General features: G+C 33.3%; 1 protein-coding gene across 19 annotated transcripts in view; it reads left to right on the top strand.

The window, feature by feature from the left end:
- Positions 1 to 21,470, top strand: part of ralgapa2 (Ral GTPase activating protein catalytic subunit alpha 2) — a 324,474-nt gene that overhangs the window by 296,814 nt on the left and 6,190 nt on the right. For 4 of the 19 annotated variants that reach the window (XM_073927824.1, XM_005158906.6, XM_005158905.6 and 1 more), the window contains one exon: positions 115 to 239. In XM_073927824.1, coding sequence (XP_073783925.1) covers positions 115 to 239 — 125 coding nt within the window. Of the gene's footprint in view, positions 1 to 114; positions 983 to 2,794; positions 3,526 to 8,241; positions 8,302 to 10,008; positions 10,040 to 14,574; positions 14,612 to 21,470 lie in introns of those variants that run through there. The other 15 variants (XM_073927821.1, XM_073927819.1, XM_021467463.3 and 12 more) reach the window with 7 other exon arrangements.

The following is a 21,470-nucleotide window of genomic DNA, read 5'->3' as shown; positions in this document are numbered from 1 at the left end:
ACGCTTCATTTATAGTTTTTATTTAAATACGCACACATAAATATTAACATTAAATATTATAATATGTGATGAGCTGTTGTTCTGTCAATGTGATTTTCCTTAATGAGCTGTCAGTTATGAAGAAAGAGCGCTGTATCTGGAGGCCATCATTCAGAACCACAAGGAGAACATGACCTTCGAGGACTTCGCTGCTCAGGTCTTCTCTCCATCTCCCAGCTACTGGCCTTCTGGAGGTGCAGGTGAGACACGGTTCTTTTCATTATGTTGTTGGGAGCAGTTTATTTTACAGTCCTGTAATTTATGCACACATGTTGTTACATATGTAATTGCATTCGACCGGTAATAATATCTAAAATAAAATTCTAAAAGTTACCCTTTAAGCATCTTTTAAATCCACACACAGTGTATTTATTTCCCAGCCCTGTGTGTGTTACTCGTCTTTACCCCATTAATGAAACAGGGACTTCTCGAAATGTGATAGATTGTCTAGTAGAGTTTCTTTTAAATGGATAGCAGGACTGTAATGGCTGGATGAAGCCATTTAGATGGTATGATTTATGACAGAAAAAAAAAATCAATAACAGCCTGCAATTGTAAAAAGCACAGTATGTCATACTGAAAATTGAACAGCAGTTCTGCCTAATGAATTACACAACTGATAAGAGAAACATGGGCGTGAAGTATTCTCCACAATTGCTATAAAAACTGCTGTCCACACTATCGTGGAATTTAATTCCATTCTATTTGTGACTGTGAAATGCTGTAGAAATTATTGTCGTAGTCATTTTTTAAATTTATATATTTGTTAGAAACAATATGTACTCTATATTTTACTATAAAGCAGTCAAAATGCACTGTAAAAAGCAATTAGTTACTTTACTTTAAAAAATTGGATTAATCCATTGCCTTAAAAGCGACAAATTGATTTTACTTAAAAAAAGAAAACTGAATAAACCTGTTGTAAAACTGTTAAAAGTGATAAGTTACTTATAGCAAGTAAACCAATTGCCTTAAAAGCAACAAGTTGACTTCACAAAAATAATGTAAGTAAACCCATTGTAACTTGGAACTGTTAAGTTGACTTGCTAATTGTACTAATTGTTTAATACTTTTATTGTTTCAGAAGAATGTGATACATACATACTGTATTATTAACAAAATACCAATCAAAGAACAATTATATACAGTTATAGAACAGTTATATAATTGTACATAATATATATATATATATATATATATATATATATATATATATATATATATATATATATATATATATATATATATATATATATATATATATATATATATATATATATATATATATATATATATAATTTGGAAATTTTCCAAATGATGTTTAACAAAGCAAGAAAACTTTCACAGTATGTCTCATAATATTTTTGCTTCTGGAGAAAGTCTTATTTGTTTTATTTCGGCTAGAATAAAAGAAGTTATTAATTTTGTTAACACATGCAAAAAAATTTAATGAATTAATAAATAAAAGGAAAATAAAAAACAAGTAAAATAAGATAAAATAATAATAAAAAGGGCTATTTTGTAAAAAAAATAAATAAATAAATAAATAAAAAATTAATACATTGACTGTTCAACACATATACATTCCAATGAAAGTGAAAAATATATTAAAGTTAGTCATAACAAACACAGTGCAGATTAACACAGTCACATTGTTTGGGATTACTAAACGGTCAGTCTTATTTAAAAAATGATGGAAGAAGTCCCAAATCTTGTATAATAATAACAATAATAATGACAAAAATGTTAAAAATGTTTGTTGTTTTTTTCCCAATACACCTTTATTTTATTTAAAGTTTTTTCCCCAGCTTTACTGTATCTAGCAAAATGACAGTAACTAAAATAAATCTGCTCTTCCAGACTTCAGTGTGTCTTCTAAATTCAATACAGGCTATAATTGTAGATTTTATATACTTAGTGACGCACCAAATATTTGATATTGTGATAATTACAGTAATTATTTAAAAACAGACATGCTAAAACTCTAAAAGTCTTACACTGTAAAAAAAAAGGGACTGAATGATTGAAAGCAATGAAAATATTGTACAGTGAAAGAAAAATATTAACAATGAATAAATTACTTGGGGGTGTGCTTAATTAGATGTGCTTAAATCAAAGAAATAAATGTAACAAAACTCAGTAACTGTTTTCAACAAACTAAACTAAATATGAAAAGAAAAGCATGAAAAGAAACATCTTCAACTTACCAAACGTCTTAACTAAACTACTCTAACTAAAAACAAAACATACAGAAAACAGCACATTCTCCTGAATCTAATGAACTAATGCAAATTATGCATCAGTGTTGTTTATGTATATTGCGCGACTTACTCACTCCTACACCTCTCCGAGGCATCACTCAAACATGTCAGTTAACTGGACAAGTTCACAAACAAACACATTGCATTATCAAATCTCAAACTTTAGACAAGAGCATTAAACAAGAGAGCCATTGCAGTTTGGGCTCGGCTTTTAAACGCTACGCCAACTAACGATTGGTGGCGCAAAGCCAGCGTCAGCGTCCAACGTCATCAGCACGAAATGCTGATCCTCCAATGCCGTTCTGTAACACACGCATGAAGCAACACACTCGCATACAAACGCACACACATCCAAAATACATTCTGCAAGTAAACGTAACAAGTTGACTTAAAAAAAACAGTACAATTAGCATAATTATAAAAATTAAGTTAACTTAACAGTTGCAATGGGTTTACTTACATTAATTTTGTAAAGGTAACTTGTTGCTTTTAAGGCAATTGGTTTACTTGCTTTAAGCAATTAATATTTTTTAGAGTGAACTTGAGTGGGAGGGAGACAACTTGTTTTATGTTTAATCCACTTAAATTTAATTATTGTTAAAAACAATTAGGTTAACTTGATACATTTTTGTTGAAGTATTTGTGTGAAACCCAGCATTTTTTTACAGTGTACGGTGACTTAATTTAGTTCATTTGCTTGATGTCAAATAATCACTTTTTACAGTGTGACTGGAGATGTGGAAACTGTAAACAAAGATCAAGCATTAATAAAGTGATCATTTAGTAGCAAGGCCATAGCATTTGTTAATATTTAGATTGCAATTTGTTTAAAAATATTTATGCTTTTGGCAATTTTATTTAAAAGATCTGTATTCATGTACATTTTCTAGTTTGGTTTTATTGGATTGTTAATAATGTAACAAAAAAAATGAAATTTATATTTTCTAAACAGTTGAAGTCAGAATTAGCCGTCCTGTTTATTTTTCCCCCAATTTCTGTTTAACGGAGAAAACATGTTTTCAACACATTTCTAAACATAATAGTTTTAATAACTCATTTCTAATAACTGGTTTATTTTTTCTTTGCCATGATGACAGTAAAGAATATTTGACTAGATATTTTTCAAGACAGATATTTTTCGGAAAATCGGAAAAATATATAGCTTAAAAGGGCTAATAATTTTGACCTTAAAATATTTTTAAAAAAATTAAAACTGCTTTTATTTTAGTCAAAATAAAACGAATAAGACTTTCACCAGAAGAAAAAATATTATCAGACATACTGTGAGAATTTTCTTGCTCTGTTAAACATCATTTGGGGGGCTAAATTCTGACTTTAACTGTATGTATGTATGTATGTATGTATGTATGTATGTATGTATGTATGTATGTATGTATGTATGTGTGTGTGTGTGTGTGTGTGTGTGTGTGTGTGTGTGTGTGTGTGTGTGTGTGTGTGTGTGTGTGTGTGTGTGTGTGTGTATATATATATATATATATATATATATATATATATATATATATATATATATATGTACATGTATATATTATAGGTTGAACAACTTAGATTTTGTAAGTCAAATATTATGTTATTTAAGTTGTGCTTTGATCGACTAGTCACCAGGATTGGCAATTTATTTGCAGGATATACACACATGCTGTTTGAAAGCTCATGACACATTGCAAAGACGCTGCAACATTACCAATGACTAATTTTAATGCAAAACAAATGTATTGTCAACCCTTTTGTTTTGTTAATAATGCAACATTAGCCTGGGCTAGTGTTACTGCTAAATAAATGCAGTCAACACATTGATCACTGTACTTTCTTGTAAAAATGTAACAATAAAAAATTTTAGTGCAGAAGTAATGCATACGTCATCAGCACACAGATTCATGTGAAGTTATTTGTGTTTGATGATTTAAAATTCACTCAAAGTTCAGGTGAATCTTTGACGCTGAAGAAAATTTATAAAAAAATATTAAATCATTGTAAATAATCAGAAGGCGGATTCACTCAGTGAACCACTTCTGTGTAAATTTGCCATGTTGTTAAGGTCAAGACATGTGATCCATGCACTGCAACTAGTCGACGTCAATATAAAAGTGCATATATTTATATATAAATGCAATTTTTATGTAATGAAACTTTTTTTGTTTGAGTTTCCAGAATGGCAACTTTCTATTTGTTTGGTCATGTTGGGCATTTAGTTCTTTGTTTTCTTTTCATTGTCATTTAAACATTTCCTCCTTTGTTCTGCCAGTGGATGTTAATGTCCTCAAACCCTGAATAGAGCAGAGGTGGCTTGGATTGGGCTCTACAAAACAAATTCTTCAGCATAATTTTGCAGAATAATGCAATTGTGTATTTCTATAGTGATGCTTGTTTATTTCTAAGAAAGGCGTTAAAAATCGCTGTGGTGACCTCTATTGACTCTCCACAAATCTGCATAGTTTAGCACTCACAGGCTCAGAGACAGATTGAGTCTGACCTCATTACACTCTTCAAAACACACTTCTCTTCCTGTAGACCTGCATCAAGCCCATCAGGAACTGCTTCTCTTTTCTTCTAATTACTCTCTCATGTTCACTCTTTTTTCATCTTTAACCAGTGTTGTCATGCTTGTCTCTTTTCTTTTTCTGTTTCTTCTGTTTGTGTCGTCAGAACCAAATTGCTAATTAACAATTTAATAAATAATATACCTGGAAAATGTTGCCTCGAGTTGAAAATGAGTCAGTCTACATAAGCATTTTTAAAGAAAGTAAAAAGTTATGATCTGATCATCATGATTACACCAGCAGGCTGTTAAATGTCTGATTCTGATTGGTTGACAAAGGATTTAATGCTGATAATGAAAAGACTGGAAAGATTTACACTTAAAGCCTCCAATTTTATTTTGTTCAGTTGTGAGGCATTCATTTTTAGAATTAATGCATCTCAGAGCCATTTTGTTTTTCAATTGGTATATATATATATATATATATATATATATATATATATATATATATATATATATATATATATATATAAAGTGTATATATATTTTATTAAATTATATTATATATGTCACCTGATATTTATACATACAGTCGAAGTCAGAATTATTAGCCCCCCTGAATTATTAGCCTGCCAGTTTTTTTCACCAATATTTCTGTTTTACAGAGAGCAGATTTTTTCAACACATTTCTAAACATAATATTTGTAATAATTAATTTCTAACAGCTGATTTGTTTTATCTTTGTCATGATGACAGTAAATAATATTTGACTAGATATTTTTCAAGACACTTCTATACAGCTTAAAGTGACATTTAAAGGCTTAACTAGGTTAATTAGGTTAACTAGGCAGGTTAGGGTAATTAAGCAAGTTATTGTATAATGATGGTTTGTTCAGTAGACTATCAGGAAAAAATTTAGCTTAAAGGAGCTAATAATTTTGTCCTTAAAATGGCTTTTAAAAAATAAAAAAAAAGCTTTTATTCTTGCTGAAATAAAACAAAAACTTTCTCCAGAAGAAAAAAAATTATCAGACATATTGTGAAAATTTCCTTGCTCTGTTAAACATCATTTGGGAAATATATATATATTTATATTTAAAAAAGAAGCAACATTTTTAGCCCTCTTGTGAAATTTTTCAAATAGTTTTTCAATTGCCGTTTAACATAGTTTTTTTTTTATATATTTTTTTAATTTCTAATTTCTTTTGCAATTGCCATGATAACAGTACATAATATTTTCACAAGATATTAGTATTCAGCTTTTAAATGCAGTTTAAATGCTTAAAGTTAATTTAATTAAACAAGTTATTGGACGACAGTTTGTTCTGAAGCCAATCAAAAAATTGTTTATTGAATGGGTTACTAATATTGCCCTTTCAAAAATAGCTTTTATACAAGGAAACATTTACAAAAATCCCTTGCTCTATTAAACATATAAACAATGTTTTAAAAAGAGATGAAATCCTGCAGGATTTTTGCAAGTGCTCAGCATATTTGAGTGCACCCCTCAAAAATCTATTGGATCATTTCTATTGGATGCTATACGATATTATATTTGCACAATTACATTAGAATAATCAGTACTAAAGCCAAAACTGGAATTGATGGAACCTTGGGTAAATAATCCATGTGAGGAGTACTTTTCAGTAGAAAACAAGTTCATAGATGTTCAATATGACCCCCTCCAGACATTCGAGTGTCATCAACAAGATACTCAAACTCATTCCACACTCTCTGTAGCATCTTGGCCATGACAGTTTTTTTAGCTGCAGTCATTCCTTTTTTTAGTTCCTCAATGTGAAACTTAAGAGCTTCGTTAAATCGATGACAGAAAGAGCTTAGCTGTCTTTTTCTTCTTTGCAGAGTTTTTGATTTTCAAAGTTGTGGTATTCTTTTTGAATTACCTAGAATATCGTCACGAGTTCATACGGTCATGGAAAACCTGGAAAAGTCATGGAATTTTGACATTGGATTTTTTCAGTCCTGGAAAAGTTAGTAAAGAATGTAAATATGTTTACATTTTATTTTTGTCCTTGGCCAATCACATCTTCTCACATTATTAGTGCGGTGTCAGCATCGTCTAAATCAATTTTACATAGATATAAATATAAATTGAAACTAAATAGATTGTTACATGTTTTATGATGTGCTGTAATAAATTTGAACATGCATTGTTTTTCTTTTATCGTGCATATGTACACATTGCATGAAACATTAGGTCATAAAAATTTATTTGAAAGTCTTGGAAAAATCATGGAAAAGTCATGGAATTTTAGTAGTAAAAATGTGTATGAACCCTGTATAAGGTTCTATCTGACATTTTTGTATGTTGAGTTATTCACATATTCTTATTAAATGACAACTTGTTTACGTTGTTAAGCTGTTTACATTTTAAGGCTATCTACAAAATCGAACACTAGCTTTGCTCTGTAAAGTTCTTTCTGTGAGCCAGTCAGCATTTCAAATGCATGCACAAGGACCAATCAGGATCCGCTTTTTTTGTCATTCTGCCTCACTGCTCCATTGACAGCAGGAAAGACCAGAAAGAAACTCAAAATCTGAGATGAGAAGAAACGTCACTGTTGACTATTTTAAAGGACGATCTTGTCAAACACAGCAGTATAAATTCTAAAGCAGTCTAAATTCCAGGTAGGTTAGTATTTTTTCCCCTTTATTTATTTATTTATTTATTTATTTATTGTTTTATTTATGTTTCTTAATCACAACAATAAATATGACCATATTGATTACATAAAATTAACATCTGTACTGGACAATATATTCAGCACTGCCTTGTTTGCTTAATTTGAACAAGAAACAATATTCATCCTAAAACATTAAATAAATGTTATAGAAAGCAAACATTTTATTTTCTCAAACATCAATATATTGTTTCCACACCATTTTTGAAAATTAAACTAATAAACAGGCTGGAATGCAAAAACTTTGAGCTCAATATCTCAAAATCCTTTAGAACACACATTGAACCTTTAAATCCATGGCAACAATATATGAGAAGCAAAAAATATTTGTAATATTTATAAAATTTAGTTTTTTAGAATTTTGGCAAATGCACCACAATTTATTACCTATATTAAATGACAAATGGATAAAAATATATTTTTTTCAAAATGGGGTGTACTCATTTATGCTGAGCACTGTATGTACCATTGTAACATAATAGTTATCATCACAATAACCATATGGCCTTTGTAAAGAAACTGACCTGCCTTCTTTGCTTTAATACTATTTAAAATGATATCAGCGGCTTTTTGGATATTTCTGACAGTGCATTAGCTCATGAGGTTTTAGGTCAGGGTCACAGGCTGCCTCTTTCATCTGAAGAGTTTCAGACTCATGCAGTAAATGCTGAAGTTCATCCAGTGGGGCTTTAGCAGTTGTGTGCATTACAGTCTGTGTTTCACCACATCTCACCCATGACAGCAGGCAGGCGTTGGCCAGGGATGCTTTGGGACGTGGATTACCTGTGGGCCAAGCTGGACTGTAAGACTTTTTCTGCCTGCTTCTTCCATTAGGCATGAGGCCCCACATGTCTGTCCCACAAAACCGTCTGTCACTTGCTTTCCCTTTCTCTTTCACGCCCTTGTCAACACACCCTGCATGTTCCCTTTTCATCTCACTCAACTGAGTACATACACTTTCCTCCATGTTTTTCATCCTCCAAAAAAAGATAAGAGAGTAAAATTAATGAGTTGTACTCTTGGGATAATATCTTCTTCATTGATCGCTTTATTAAAAATGTGCTTCCTCTTATCCGAAACATTTTATTTAGATATAAAATGATATCAAATTTCATTTATTTAAATTACCTTGTCAATTAAAGGAACAGTTCCCCCAAAAATGAAAATTATGGCATAATTTATTCACTCTCAAGCCATCCTCTGTGTATATGAATGTGTTTTTTTGTCAGACAATGACTGGCCAATCAGAATCAAGTTTTGAAAAGAGCCGTGTAATAGTTGTGAGTTAATAGAAACTGATCTAGTTTTATCAATGGGGTGGCCATCTATATGTGAAGATTGACTGTGCTTTATTGTCTAATAGCATAATTGGTATATACACGGTAAAGAAAAACGTTTTTAGCTAACAAAAACCATTAAATTACAGACCGTAAATTTACCATAAAATAACAGGCATTAAATTACAGAGATTCCTTAAATTTACATTTGCGGTAAATTTCTGTAATTTACCGTCTGTTATTTCACAGTAAATTTCTGTAATTTAACCTCTGTTATTTTACAGTAAACTTCTGCAATTTACCGTCTGTCATTTTACAGTAAATTTCTGCAATTTACCTTTTGTTATTTTACAGTAAATTTCTGCAATTTACCATTTGTTATTTTTACTGTACATTTCTGCAATTTACCATTTGTTAATTTACAGTAGATTTCTGTAATTTACCATCTGTTATTTCACAGTAAATTTCTGTAATTTAACCTCTGTTATTTTACAGTAAACTTCTGCAATTTACCGTCTGTCATTTTACAGTAAATTTTTGCAATTTACCATTAGTTATTTTTACTGTACATTTCTGCAATTTACAATTTGTTAATTTACAGTAGATTTCTGTAATTTACCATCTGTTATTTCACAGTAAATTTCTGTAATTTAACCTCTGTTATTTTACAGTAAACTTCTGCAATTTACCGTCTGTCATTTTACAGTAAATTTTTGCAATTTACCATTTGTTATTTTTACTGTACATTTCTGCAATTTACAATTTGTTAATTTACAGTAGATTTCTGTAATTTACCATCTGTTATTTCACAGTAAATTTCTGTAATTTAACCTCTGTTATTTTACAGTAAACTTCTGCAATTTACCGTCTGTCATTTTACAGTAAATTTTTGCAATTTACCTTTTGTTATTTTACAGTAAATTTCTGCAATTTACTGCTTGTTATTTTACAGTACATTTCTGCAATTTACCATTTGTTATTTTACAGTACATTTCTGCAATTTACCATTTGTTATTTTACTGTACATTTCTGCAATTTACCATTTGTTGATTTACAGTAGATTTCTGTAATTTACCATCTGTTATTTCACAGTAAATTTCTTTAATTTACCTTCTGTTATTTTACAGTAAATTTCTGTAATTTACCAATTGTTATTTTACAGTAAATTTCTGTAATTTACCATTTGTTATTTTACAGTAATTTTTTGTAATTTACCATTTGTTATTTTACAGTAAACTTCTGCAGTTTACCATTTATTTCACAGTAAGTTTCTGTAATTTATCATCTTGTATTTTACAGTAAATTTCTGCAATTTACCATTTGTTATTTAACAGTAAATTTCTGTAATGTGCCATCTCTTATTTAACAGTAAATTTCTGTGATTTAATGGATGTTATTGTACTTTTTTGGCACCTCAGAAAGAAAAAGTGAAATAACAGGGTTTTTTACATTAAACCAACTTATAGGAAGTCACACTAAAATGCCTGGTTTTGTAATGTATATTATCAAGATGCTCTGTTTTTGCTGATTATCCCTGTGCAAAAAGCAGCAGACCATCACCATCATCGCCCAGAAATAACCTTACCTACAGTGTGCTCTGGTTTAGATCAAAGTCATTTCAGTTATGTAACAAGTTTAATGCACACGTTGTCAAAAGCTTTCTGTTGAAAAAGGCAGGTTTGGACTTACATGTTTTGCATCCCGCAGGTTTTCATTTTTCTGTCCCTCATGTTAAACCTTCCTTTTCAGCAGACACAATGAAGTGAATTGGGCCGGTGTGAACAGAGTGGTTTCACCTTCTGTTTGTCCTGACAAACTCAATCTGTCATGAGCACTGTTTGTGTTATCGTGATGCACCAAAATTTACCAACCATGTATGTGTATTTTTGTGATTTTTTTTTTTTTTTTTTTTATTGCAGATATTCTGTTGGCCGTTTACATTTATTTAGCGTCTCTTTAATTGCATGATTTGAACACAACATATGAAATCTACACCAAACATCAGGGACTGTGTTCACAATGCATCTTAAGGCTAAACATAGCTAATAACTTAGAAATTAAAGAGATAATATGACTAATAATGCTTATTAGTAATAATGCTAATTACTTCTAAAGCAAAACAAATCATATTTAGCAATAAAGTTTTGTGATAAGCCATTTCACAAAATTTTAGTTTTAGCCCTAAAACTACCTCTTAAATCAGTAAAACTTTAAGTGTAGTGAAGAGTCACTAAGATCAACATATAATTGCGCATCATTGAATTTGTTCTTCAGTGTTTTGGGCTTTTAACAGTGACATTTACATTATATTGAACTGATCTAAACTGAAAACTGAACTGAAGCAGCTTTAGTTTACTGGCAATCAATCTATGTTAAGCTGCTTTGGCGCAATCTACAATGTAAAAGTGCAATAGATATAAAGATGACTTTACTGAATTGAATCAAACCACAGACTATCCTAAAATTGTTGCTGGCAAAAAAAAAAAAAAAACACAATGACCACAATGAGCTTTTAATAAGTTAAATCTCTGGTCAGATCACACGAATTTGTCTTGATTTCAGCACAATTTCCTTGACGTAGGGTGTCGTGGGGATTTGTGAACAGCAAATGGGCCTCAAGACACAAGATTCAATCGTTTCTTCTCGTTTAATTTGGCAAAGTTCAGGACAAATGATACTATGTCTGCGACGCCTCATGACATTATTACACAAAGTCTAGCATGTTTTATTTTTTCCTGATCTTCTTGACGAGTTCTGTCACGTAGGTGATACTGTGCACATCATTTATAGGAGCATAGTTATTATAGTCATATAGAATAGGAGCACATTATTTCACAGTTATATCAGTGCAATACTAGTACCTGGTCTGTATATAACCATGGACATATATGCACACTCGCATTAACACCAAAGTTTTTGTAAACTAGAGAAAATAAAGAATATGTGAATTCTGCAGTCTCTGCAGAAATAAAACCACAGAAACCTTTAAATGTATGCAGTGTTGGCAGTCTTCATTTTTTCGCCTACACTGACTAAGAATAATGCTGCACTATTTAATTAACAAATAATTTAAATATTTTCTTTTCCCCCAACACATTCAAGACCACAATCATTACTTTTTCCGGTGCAAGTTTTATCACGACATGTTAAGAATTTATCAAGAAAAATCGCATAATCTGACATAGTGACTTTGGTAACCGACAATAAAAATCGTGTGATCTGACCGGGGCTTAATATTATATAAGCCTTAATCGTAGAGGTATAATCATACTGTAAGCAATGTATTTTCAATATATGTAAATGTATGTATATTTAAATTTTTAGTAAACCTCACTGTAAATTACTCACTGTCATGTTGTTCGAAACCCCTGAGACATTCGATCGTCTTCAGAACACAAGTTAAGTTATTTTATGTGAAATCAGAGAGCTTCCTCATTCTCCATAGACATCAAAGTTGCCAATTCATTAAATTCGGTGTACAGTGTTCATGAACTTGCTCAATATATTGACACTGACAAGAAGAAACCATTGAATAAAGTTGCTGTTATGTTATTATTATTTCTGTATTATTATAATTTTTTTATTTATTTTATGGTCACTCAAAATGATTTTCACTTGATAATATTCTAATTAAACTACTGAAGACACATTTACTGTTTAGAGGATGTTTTGTGGTATTCTTCTTCTGGAGGATGATGGAGCTCTCCGATTTCAACTAAAACATCTTAATTCAGACCTCCTAGTTTTTTTGTGATTTTCTTTTTTTGTTTTATTTTTATTTGCAAACAATTTTGTTATTAATATATATATATATATATATATATATATATATATATATATATATATATATATATATATATATATATATATATATATATATTTATATATATATATAAGCTAACTATGTTAGGTGTGTAAAAGGACACAAATCATAAAAATAAACCCTTTTATTTTGGTCTCTTGTCTAGACAAGATCTAAAATAGATCTTCAAATGGTAGGGATTAATCCAAAAAAAAGGCTGTAAAATTTTTATACACAAACTTACTTTTTTTTCTCTCAGATTTCACTCCCCGGAGCATCTGACTTGTACCTCACTCAGAAGACACGGCTTGCCTTAAAACTCGTCTCAGGGAAGCATTTTCTCTTGTTAACTGCAGAGAAAGAGTTAAACGAAATCACTTATCGATTTCATGAACCATCATAACGCCAGCCATACGTGTAAAGCAAAAATAATGTCTTTCAATTTGGTCAAGTCCAGCAGCATTTATCCTTGAACCAATCTCCATCATAGTAAAGAGCGGCTCACACTGTGCGTTTTTTTTTTATTTATTTTTTTTATAATAATCGTGATCGATTGTAGCATTTCAGGCTGCACGAGTTTGACGTCATTCACCCATGACATTTTCACTATCCCATATTCTGATATGATTCCTCACAGCAATTTAAACAATCTGTTGCGGCAATTTTGCACACAGCTTGTCTCAATAATAAAACCAGGAAGAAAAAAACTCTTGATATTTTCCCTTGGTCATTTGAATTGTCACATGAATCGCATCATCAAATTCGGAGCTCCTATTGGTTCTTGGATTGATGCTCATCACAGCTGTTGTCACACAGCAGCAATGTGTCAGGAAATCTTCTGAAGATTTCTTCATCTGAGGAAAATCGCAACGCTGAACGCAACAGGCACTAAGCGGCTGTCTGTAAACACGTCAAACCAACGATCAAAGATCACGGATTTTAGCCTTGGATTTCAGGAATCTTAGGATTTCCCAAATTTGTCTCAGAGAACAGAATCGTGGCTGAAATTTCACAGTGTGAGCAGGGCTTAAGTTTCTTGCTGTTCTGTCTGTTCCATTGCTCGATTTTTTTTTGAAGTTTGCTCACACTTTTTTGCAGTCTGAAGCATGTCAAATGCACAAAACAAAACGACCAATTTGCACCACATCTGCTTTCTGCACAGGCTGCAAAACACCCCCATATATATTTACATTACATATCACCATGTAATGTAATGATTGTGAGGGCGCAAGTAACACGTAATTTTTTCGAGAGACACTCAAATATATCACTGCACTGCGTATGCAATGTCTATAAGTCATGTAAAACATTTAATTGCAAACCAAGATAAATGCATTTTGATTATATGGTTTGAAATTGGTTATTTTATGAGATTACTTTGCGTTTAGTTTTATAGGATCACAAAAATTTGTGATTATTAGTTAATTTTTGCATCGGATTCAGTAATCACGTAATCTCAAAAAACTAGGGGTTCTGTTAATTGTGGGTTCTGAAGACAAATAAAGTTCTCATAGGTTTGGAATGGCATAAGGGTGATTGATTAATAACATAATTTATGGCTGAGCTAACACTTCAAAATGTGTTGCTTATGATATTTGTTAACATATGTCTTCATAATTGCCGTCATACAACCACCATTTAATTATCTCAGTTATTTTAATTTGGTGTTAATTTCAGTTATTAGATTTTGGTGTAATTGCATAATTTATATCAAGTATATCAAAACTGCCTAGTGTACACATACAGTCCTAAAACTATGTTAATTAATTGATTGGTAAAGAGTAGAGTTTTCAGATTGGGTAAATATTTTGGTGCATCACTACTGTGTGTATTTCCACATTTTGTGTTGTCCTTCATTCATCCTTTAGGAATTACAGTTATCTTTCTGTCTCTGTCACTTAGACAAACACAAAAAGAGAGAGACAAAGAGTGTATTAGACGTCTTCGTGATGGTGCGCAGCTCACGTGTTGCTCTATATTCTTCTCTCCCCTATAGATTAAGTGTGTTTCAGGTGTCAGTACAGTGTGTGAAGGTAAGAGTCTCGGTCTGAGCGGAGCTTGCGTTCTCCTTTTCCCCTCTTCTTTTTCACTAATGAGCCTGGTCTGCAGAGGCAGAGCTGCGTTGGGTCTGTTTTTGAGCGCTCTGATTCTGGACACAAGCGATCGTAACACAGTAGCAGCATGAATGGGTCTCCGTCCTGCATGTCTCTGCTTTATTCTCTGCCTTTCTCCTCTTTTCTCCTGTTGCTTTGTCCTTTGGCGTGTGTCTGTTTGCCTGAGGCCACATCTGACACTAACACCTGCCCTACTGGAAAATGTCTTTGTCACTTACGCTTTTGTTTGGACTGCTGCAGGGAGCCAATGGGCATGAGGGACACTTACTTCAAATTGAAATCTACGCTTTACTGTTACAGGAGCCAAACAGAGAATAACTGTACATTATCGTTTTATAAAATGTTTTATAAAACTTGATTGTATGATTATAAAAACTCCAGTTAATTGGTACTATATATATATATATATATATATATATATATATATATATATATATATATATATATATATATATATATATATATATATATATATATATATATATATTTTTTATATATATATATATATATATATATATATATATATATATATATATATATATATATATATATATATATATATATATATATATATATATATATATATATATATATATACATATATGTATGTATATATGTATGTATGTATGTATATGTATATTTGGCAGAGAATTCTATTGTAAGTACATACGAAAAGTTTAGATGACAGTGCTCAGTAAAAATGAGTACACTTACGAATCTCTTTTAAATGAATAATTTCTACAGGATCCTTTACAGTAACAAATTAGAAAATATATTGCATTAGATTAGTCAGTTTTAAAAGCCAAAACTGGAACTGATCTAACAAAACAACTTAGGATCACAATGCAAACTTTGATACATTCCGATAAAATATTTTTGGGAAGAATGTTAAATAAAATTGAATAGAGTTAAAGTCAAGACATGGTGTCCGCAGGGGCTTTAGAAACTAAAATTCAGGGCTTAAAAAGTCCTAAATTCACTGAAATATGGTGTTGTATGTCTTAAATACTAAACAGGTCTCGATTTTCCTTTGTCCATGTAAAGCTATCATTTATATTCATTGAGAAATGGAAAAAAATATATATATTTTTTTAAATTATGTACTCCTTTATGCTGAATTATTATTAATAATTGTTGATAATATATATTATTATTATTATTATTATTATTATTAGGATTAATATTTGTTATTATTATTATTATTAGGATTAGACAGGTATGGAGTATGTAGGTATCTAAAACTAAAATTTAGGCCTTAAAAAGTCTTACATTTTCTGAAATATGGTTTTGTATGTCTTAAATACTTTTAAACAGGTCTTAATTTTATTTGTCCATGTAAAGCTACCCAACAACCAAAAATCCATCTAAAAAAATTTAACAAAAGTTAAATTGGTTAACTATATTTACCAATATGGGTTCATCATCTTCCTTAGATCCTTACAATTACATTTGTTGCAAAGTTATCCATGTAGTTATGCATAAATGTTTGTAAAATATTTCTTTTTCAAGTTAAATAACTTGAAATGTTTTGACACAATACTTAAAATATGTGGCTAAAAAATGTAATATATCAAGGTCTATTGTTTATGTTCTCTAAGAAATATCTCAAAACATATTAATTTTAAAAGTTGTCTACTTCTTTATGCTGTGCACTGTACATTATCACCTTTATTATTATTATTATTATTATTATTATTATTATGGTGGCTTGAAAAGCCAACATACTGTTATCTCACTTAAACGTATTATTATTCTGCTTCTTCTTCTTTCTTCTGAGACTAATTTTAAAGTCTATCTCCTCCTAACCCTTTCAAGCTTCATACCTCAAACTTTCGTCAAACCTTCAAACTGGTCTGACTCGGGTTGCTATATCTTTTCCGACTGATCCGACTTTCGGTTTTCCGAAAAACGACCCGGAAAATTCCCAAAATTCCCATTGACTTAACATTGGGTCCAACTTTGTGACCTCATAACTCTGCATCAGACTGTCCTACAGACTTCTAACTGGGCTCATTTAACTCAGTCTAGCCAGCAGCCAATAACTGATGATCTTTAAACTTACTAGCCACTCCATAGCAACCACTTTTGGCACCCTAGCAACTGTCCCATAGACTTCCATTGTAAAAGACTGCCATTGACTTAACATTGAGTCAACCTTTGTGAGCTCATAACTCTGCATCAGACTGTCCTACAGACTAGAGTCAGGCCCCATTCAACTCAGTCTAGTCAGCAGCCAATCACTGATGACCTTTAGACTTACTAGCCACTCCCTAGCAACCACTTATGGCACCCTAGCAACTGTCCCGTAGACTTCCATTCAAAAGACTCTCATTGACTTAACATGGGATCAAACTTTGTGAGCTCATAACTCTGCATCAGACTGTCATACAGACTAATAGCTGAGCTCATTTAACTCAGTCTACCAAACTGCCAATAACTGATGAGCTTTTAACTTTCTAGCCACACCCCTAACTACCACATACTGCACCCTAGCAACTGTCCCGTAGACTTCCATTACAAAAGACTCTCATTGACTTAACATGGGATCAAACTTTGTGAGCTCATAACTCTGCATCAGACTGTCATAGAGACTAATGGCTGAGCTCATTTAACTCAGTCTAGCCAGCAGCCAATCACTGATGGCCTTTTAACTTTCTAGCCACACCCCTAACTACCACATACTGCACCCTAGCAACTGTCCTATAGAATGTAATTAGCTGTGCTATCAAATGCTTATAATTCTAACATGCTAATGACATGCCAATCATGCTAGCAACATGCTACTCATATGCTAATCATGCTAATGACATGCTAACTCATACTGGAAACATGCTAATGACATGCTAATTTGTACTAGAATCATGCTAGTAACATGCTAATTCAAACTAGACTCATGTTAATAACTGGCCTACATGCATATCTTTGCATAGCAGTGTCCTATTGACTTGGGGGATGGCTCATCTGACTCAGACAACCAATGAGCATCTCAATATGATAATGAAGCTCACAAGCCACGCCCCCAAATTGATTCCATAGACTTCCATTAAAATAGGCCAAGATGCATATCTTTGCATAGCAGTGTCATAGAGACATGGGGGTTGGTTCATTCGACTAAGACAACCAACCACATTCAAGTTCACTCTGTAACCTCGCCCATAGCAACAAAACAGAGTACCCTAGCAACCATTCATCAACAGCTATATCTCAGCATCAGAACATTGTAGAGACTTGGAGATTGGCTCGTTTGACTCATGCTAGCAAACGGAACTTCCTATATGCTACACATGCTAGCAGTGACTAGCTACATGCTAATATTGACTAGCCCAGTACTGTAACTTGCTAGAAATGCTTACTAAGTATAAATGTTTTATCAATCATGTATGTGAGGCTTGCCTAGTAACCAACCAGGGTACCCTAGCAACTGCCTAGCAACCACCCAAATTACCCTAGCAACCGCCTAGCAACCACCTAGCAACGGCCTAGTAATGCCTTAGTAAGGGCCTAGCGACCACTCAGGACACCCTAGCAACCGCCTAGCAACGCCTTAGCAACCACTCAGAATACCTTAGCAACCACCTAGCAACACCTTAGCAACCACCTAGCAACCACTTGGGACACCCTAGCAACCACCTAGCAACGCCTTAGTAACCACTCAGAACACCCTAGCAACCATCTAGCAACCACTTAGGACACCTTAGCAACCACCTAGCAACACCTTAGCAACCACCTAGCAACCACTCAGAACACCCTAGCAACCGCCTAGCAACACCTTAGCAACTACCTAGCAACCACTTAGGACACCCTAGCAACCGCCTAGCAACACCTTAGCAACCACCTAGCAACCACTTAGGACACCCTAGCAACCGCCTAGCAACACCTTAGCAACCACCTAGCAACACCTTAGCAACCACCTAGCAACCACTCAGGACACCTTAGCAACCACCTAGCAACACCTTAGCAACCACCTAGCAACCACTCAGAACACCCTAGCAACCGCCTAGCAACACCTTAGCAACCACCTAGCAACCACTCAGGACACCCTAGCAACCACCTAGCAACACCTTAGCAACCACCTAGCAACCACTCAGGACACCCTAGCAACCACCTAGCAACGCCTTAGCAACCACTCAGAATACCCTAGCAACCACCTAGCAACCACTTAGGACACCTTAGCAACCACCTAGCAACACCTTAGCAACCACTCAGAACACCCTAGCAACCGCCTAGCAACACCTTAGCAACAACCTAGCAACCACTCAGAATACCCTAGCGACCACCTTGCAACACCTTAGTAACCACTTAGCAACTAGTCAGAACACCTTAGCAACTGCCTAGCACCACCTTAGCAACCACCTAGCAACCACTCAAAACACCCTAGCAACCGTCTAGCAACACCCTAGCAACCACCTAGCAACTAGTCAGACCACCTTAGCAACTGCCTTGCACCACCTTAGCAACCACCTAGCAACCACTTAAAACACCCTAGCAACCGCCTAGTAAAATGCTAATTCATGCTAGAATCATGCTAACAACATGCTAATTCATGCTAGAATCATGCTAGTAACATGCTAATTTATGCTAGATTTATGCTAACAACATGCTAATTCATGCTAGAATCATGCTAGTACCATGCTAATTCATGCTAGAATCATGCTAACAACATGCTAATTCATGTAAGAATCATGGTACTAACATGCTAATTCATGCTAGAATTATCCTAGTAGCATGCTAATTCATGCTAGAATCATGCTAGTAACATGCTAATCCAACCACTTCAAACTTTCAGATTCGGCTTTTCAAGCCACCATAAAGTTTGTCCTCAAACTTTAATATCTAGTTATTATTATTATTATTATTATTATTATTAGGATTAGGCAGGTTTGACTGTAATTTAGCAATAAATCAATAAAGGTGCAATTTGTAAGTTTGACACCCAGTGGTTGAGCTAGGTATTGTACACCTGGTTCAAAACATACACAAGCGCAGGTTGCCAGATTGATAACACCAACTATTCTATGACATCTATTACAACAGAAAACTGATAATGATCACCTCAGGTACACCTCATCTGCTTCATTCAGTGTGAAATGCTAATAATGTGAGTTTAAAATACCATTTTACATGACGTTTACTGCCATACTACTGAAAGCAGTCCAGTATGAAATGGACTTCCACTTCAGTTTGAAATGGAACTTTAGAGCTGTGACTTAGTACAAGCCCACACATATCAGTGATTCAGCATACATTTAAAGATGTCAAAGGGGATCATTATGTATTAATTAAATGATAAACCCTATTTTGTCGAAGTGCAGTCAGTGCACTATTTTGTGCATCTAAATGGCTGTATTTGTGTTTTGTCTACTGCAAACAGACAAATTGCTTATTACTGCAAATCTCGTACAGTGTGTTGTTAGGACACGGAGTTACATTCGCAATGTTTATGTCATTGGCTAACTAATAACTACCTCATGTGGAACTCTGAAGCTGTGTCCCATTTTGGAGACTGCTACTGTCCACTGAAGGTTGCATTTCAGTCGCGGATGTACACTTTAAGAGCCTTCATGACTGAATGAACAAAATACACAGTTTTCTGCCAAGGTAACATGGGGTGCTAAAATATAATTGGCTAAACTGGAATTGGGCAGGTTAAGGGGACAAAAACAGACATTTCGGCACATTTTCAAAGCAGAACATCTGACTTCAGCAGTGTTTTTCAGATAAACAAGAATGTTCACCTAGCATGTTTCTTAAATATCATAGTATTTTTATGCTTTAGAAGAGTCAAAAACACAGCACCTTTAATTCAATCCACTTATTGAATATTTCATATTTCTGACTTTTTTCAGATTTCCTAGAGATTTCTAAAAAATAACTTTAAATAATTCAATTTATATAAAAAAGCAAATAGGTTTAAAAAAACTGAATTATATTTTATATACAGTTATTGTGTTTGGCTTTGTGTAACATTCACATATACTCTTTCTCACTCCAGCTTCTCTTATCACAAGCAATGTTTACAGTGCACTTTTGTTTTATGATTATTTTTATTTATATTTATTGGGTGCTTCACAAAAAATGAGGTTCCAATAAAATAACAAAATCTCAGGGTTTGCATGACTGACGTGCTTCTCTCACTTCACTATGCTGAAGTTAAATCTTATGGTCAGTCGGTCACTTCAATGATGATGATGAGCACTTATGGTTCTATACGCTCTCCTGCCCAGCTCCGCAGTGGAAACATCTGATGGACCAATAAGTGCTTGAAATGCCTCTCATGACACATGTTTGACTCAGTGCTATAGAGGAGGGACCTGTGGGTTTGTGTGTATCCTCTCTGCTGGCATCTCTAGGCGTCCTGAGATGGTGTTGGCGGATGTGTGGATGGACGGCAGCCGCACTCGTTCACTCCTCCCCGACTCCTTTCACAGGCCGAGGCTGTTGTTCTGCGCTCTCCTCCCCCTCCCTAAAGAAGCCCTGGAGTGGAGGTCCTCTCCAATGAGCGCATGTTCCCCACACCATCTGCTTGCAGAAACTTGAGATGCCCGTAAAAAAAAGAAAACGGTCGAAAAGAAAGAAAGAAAATAGCCAAGCAGATGCCATCTTGACAAAGCAGGAAGCTTGTTTAATTTAGATGCTTTTTTGAGTAGCAGTGTCTCAATTCGCCGACGGAATTCATATTTTTGCATTTCGTCTTTCTTTTCTGTGGCAAAATGGAAACGACTGAGTTTGTAGAATGACAATACTAACCATCAAATGGGTAATGGGTTGTTTGGAGCTC

This window comes from Danio rerio, chromosome 17 (genome assembly GCF_049306965.1).
Source record: "Danio rerio strain Tuebingen ecotype United States chromosome 17, GRCz12tu, whole genome shotgun sequence".
Classification (NCBI taxonomy): Eukaryota; Metazoa; Chordata; class Actinopteri; order Cypriniformes; family Danionidae; genus Danio; species Danio rerio.
The sequence above is the reverse complement of the archived record's forward strand: the minus strand, read 5'-3'. Positions and strand labels throughout refer to the sequence as shown.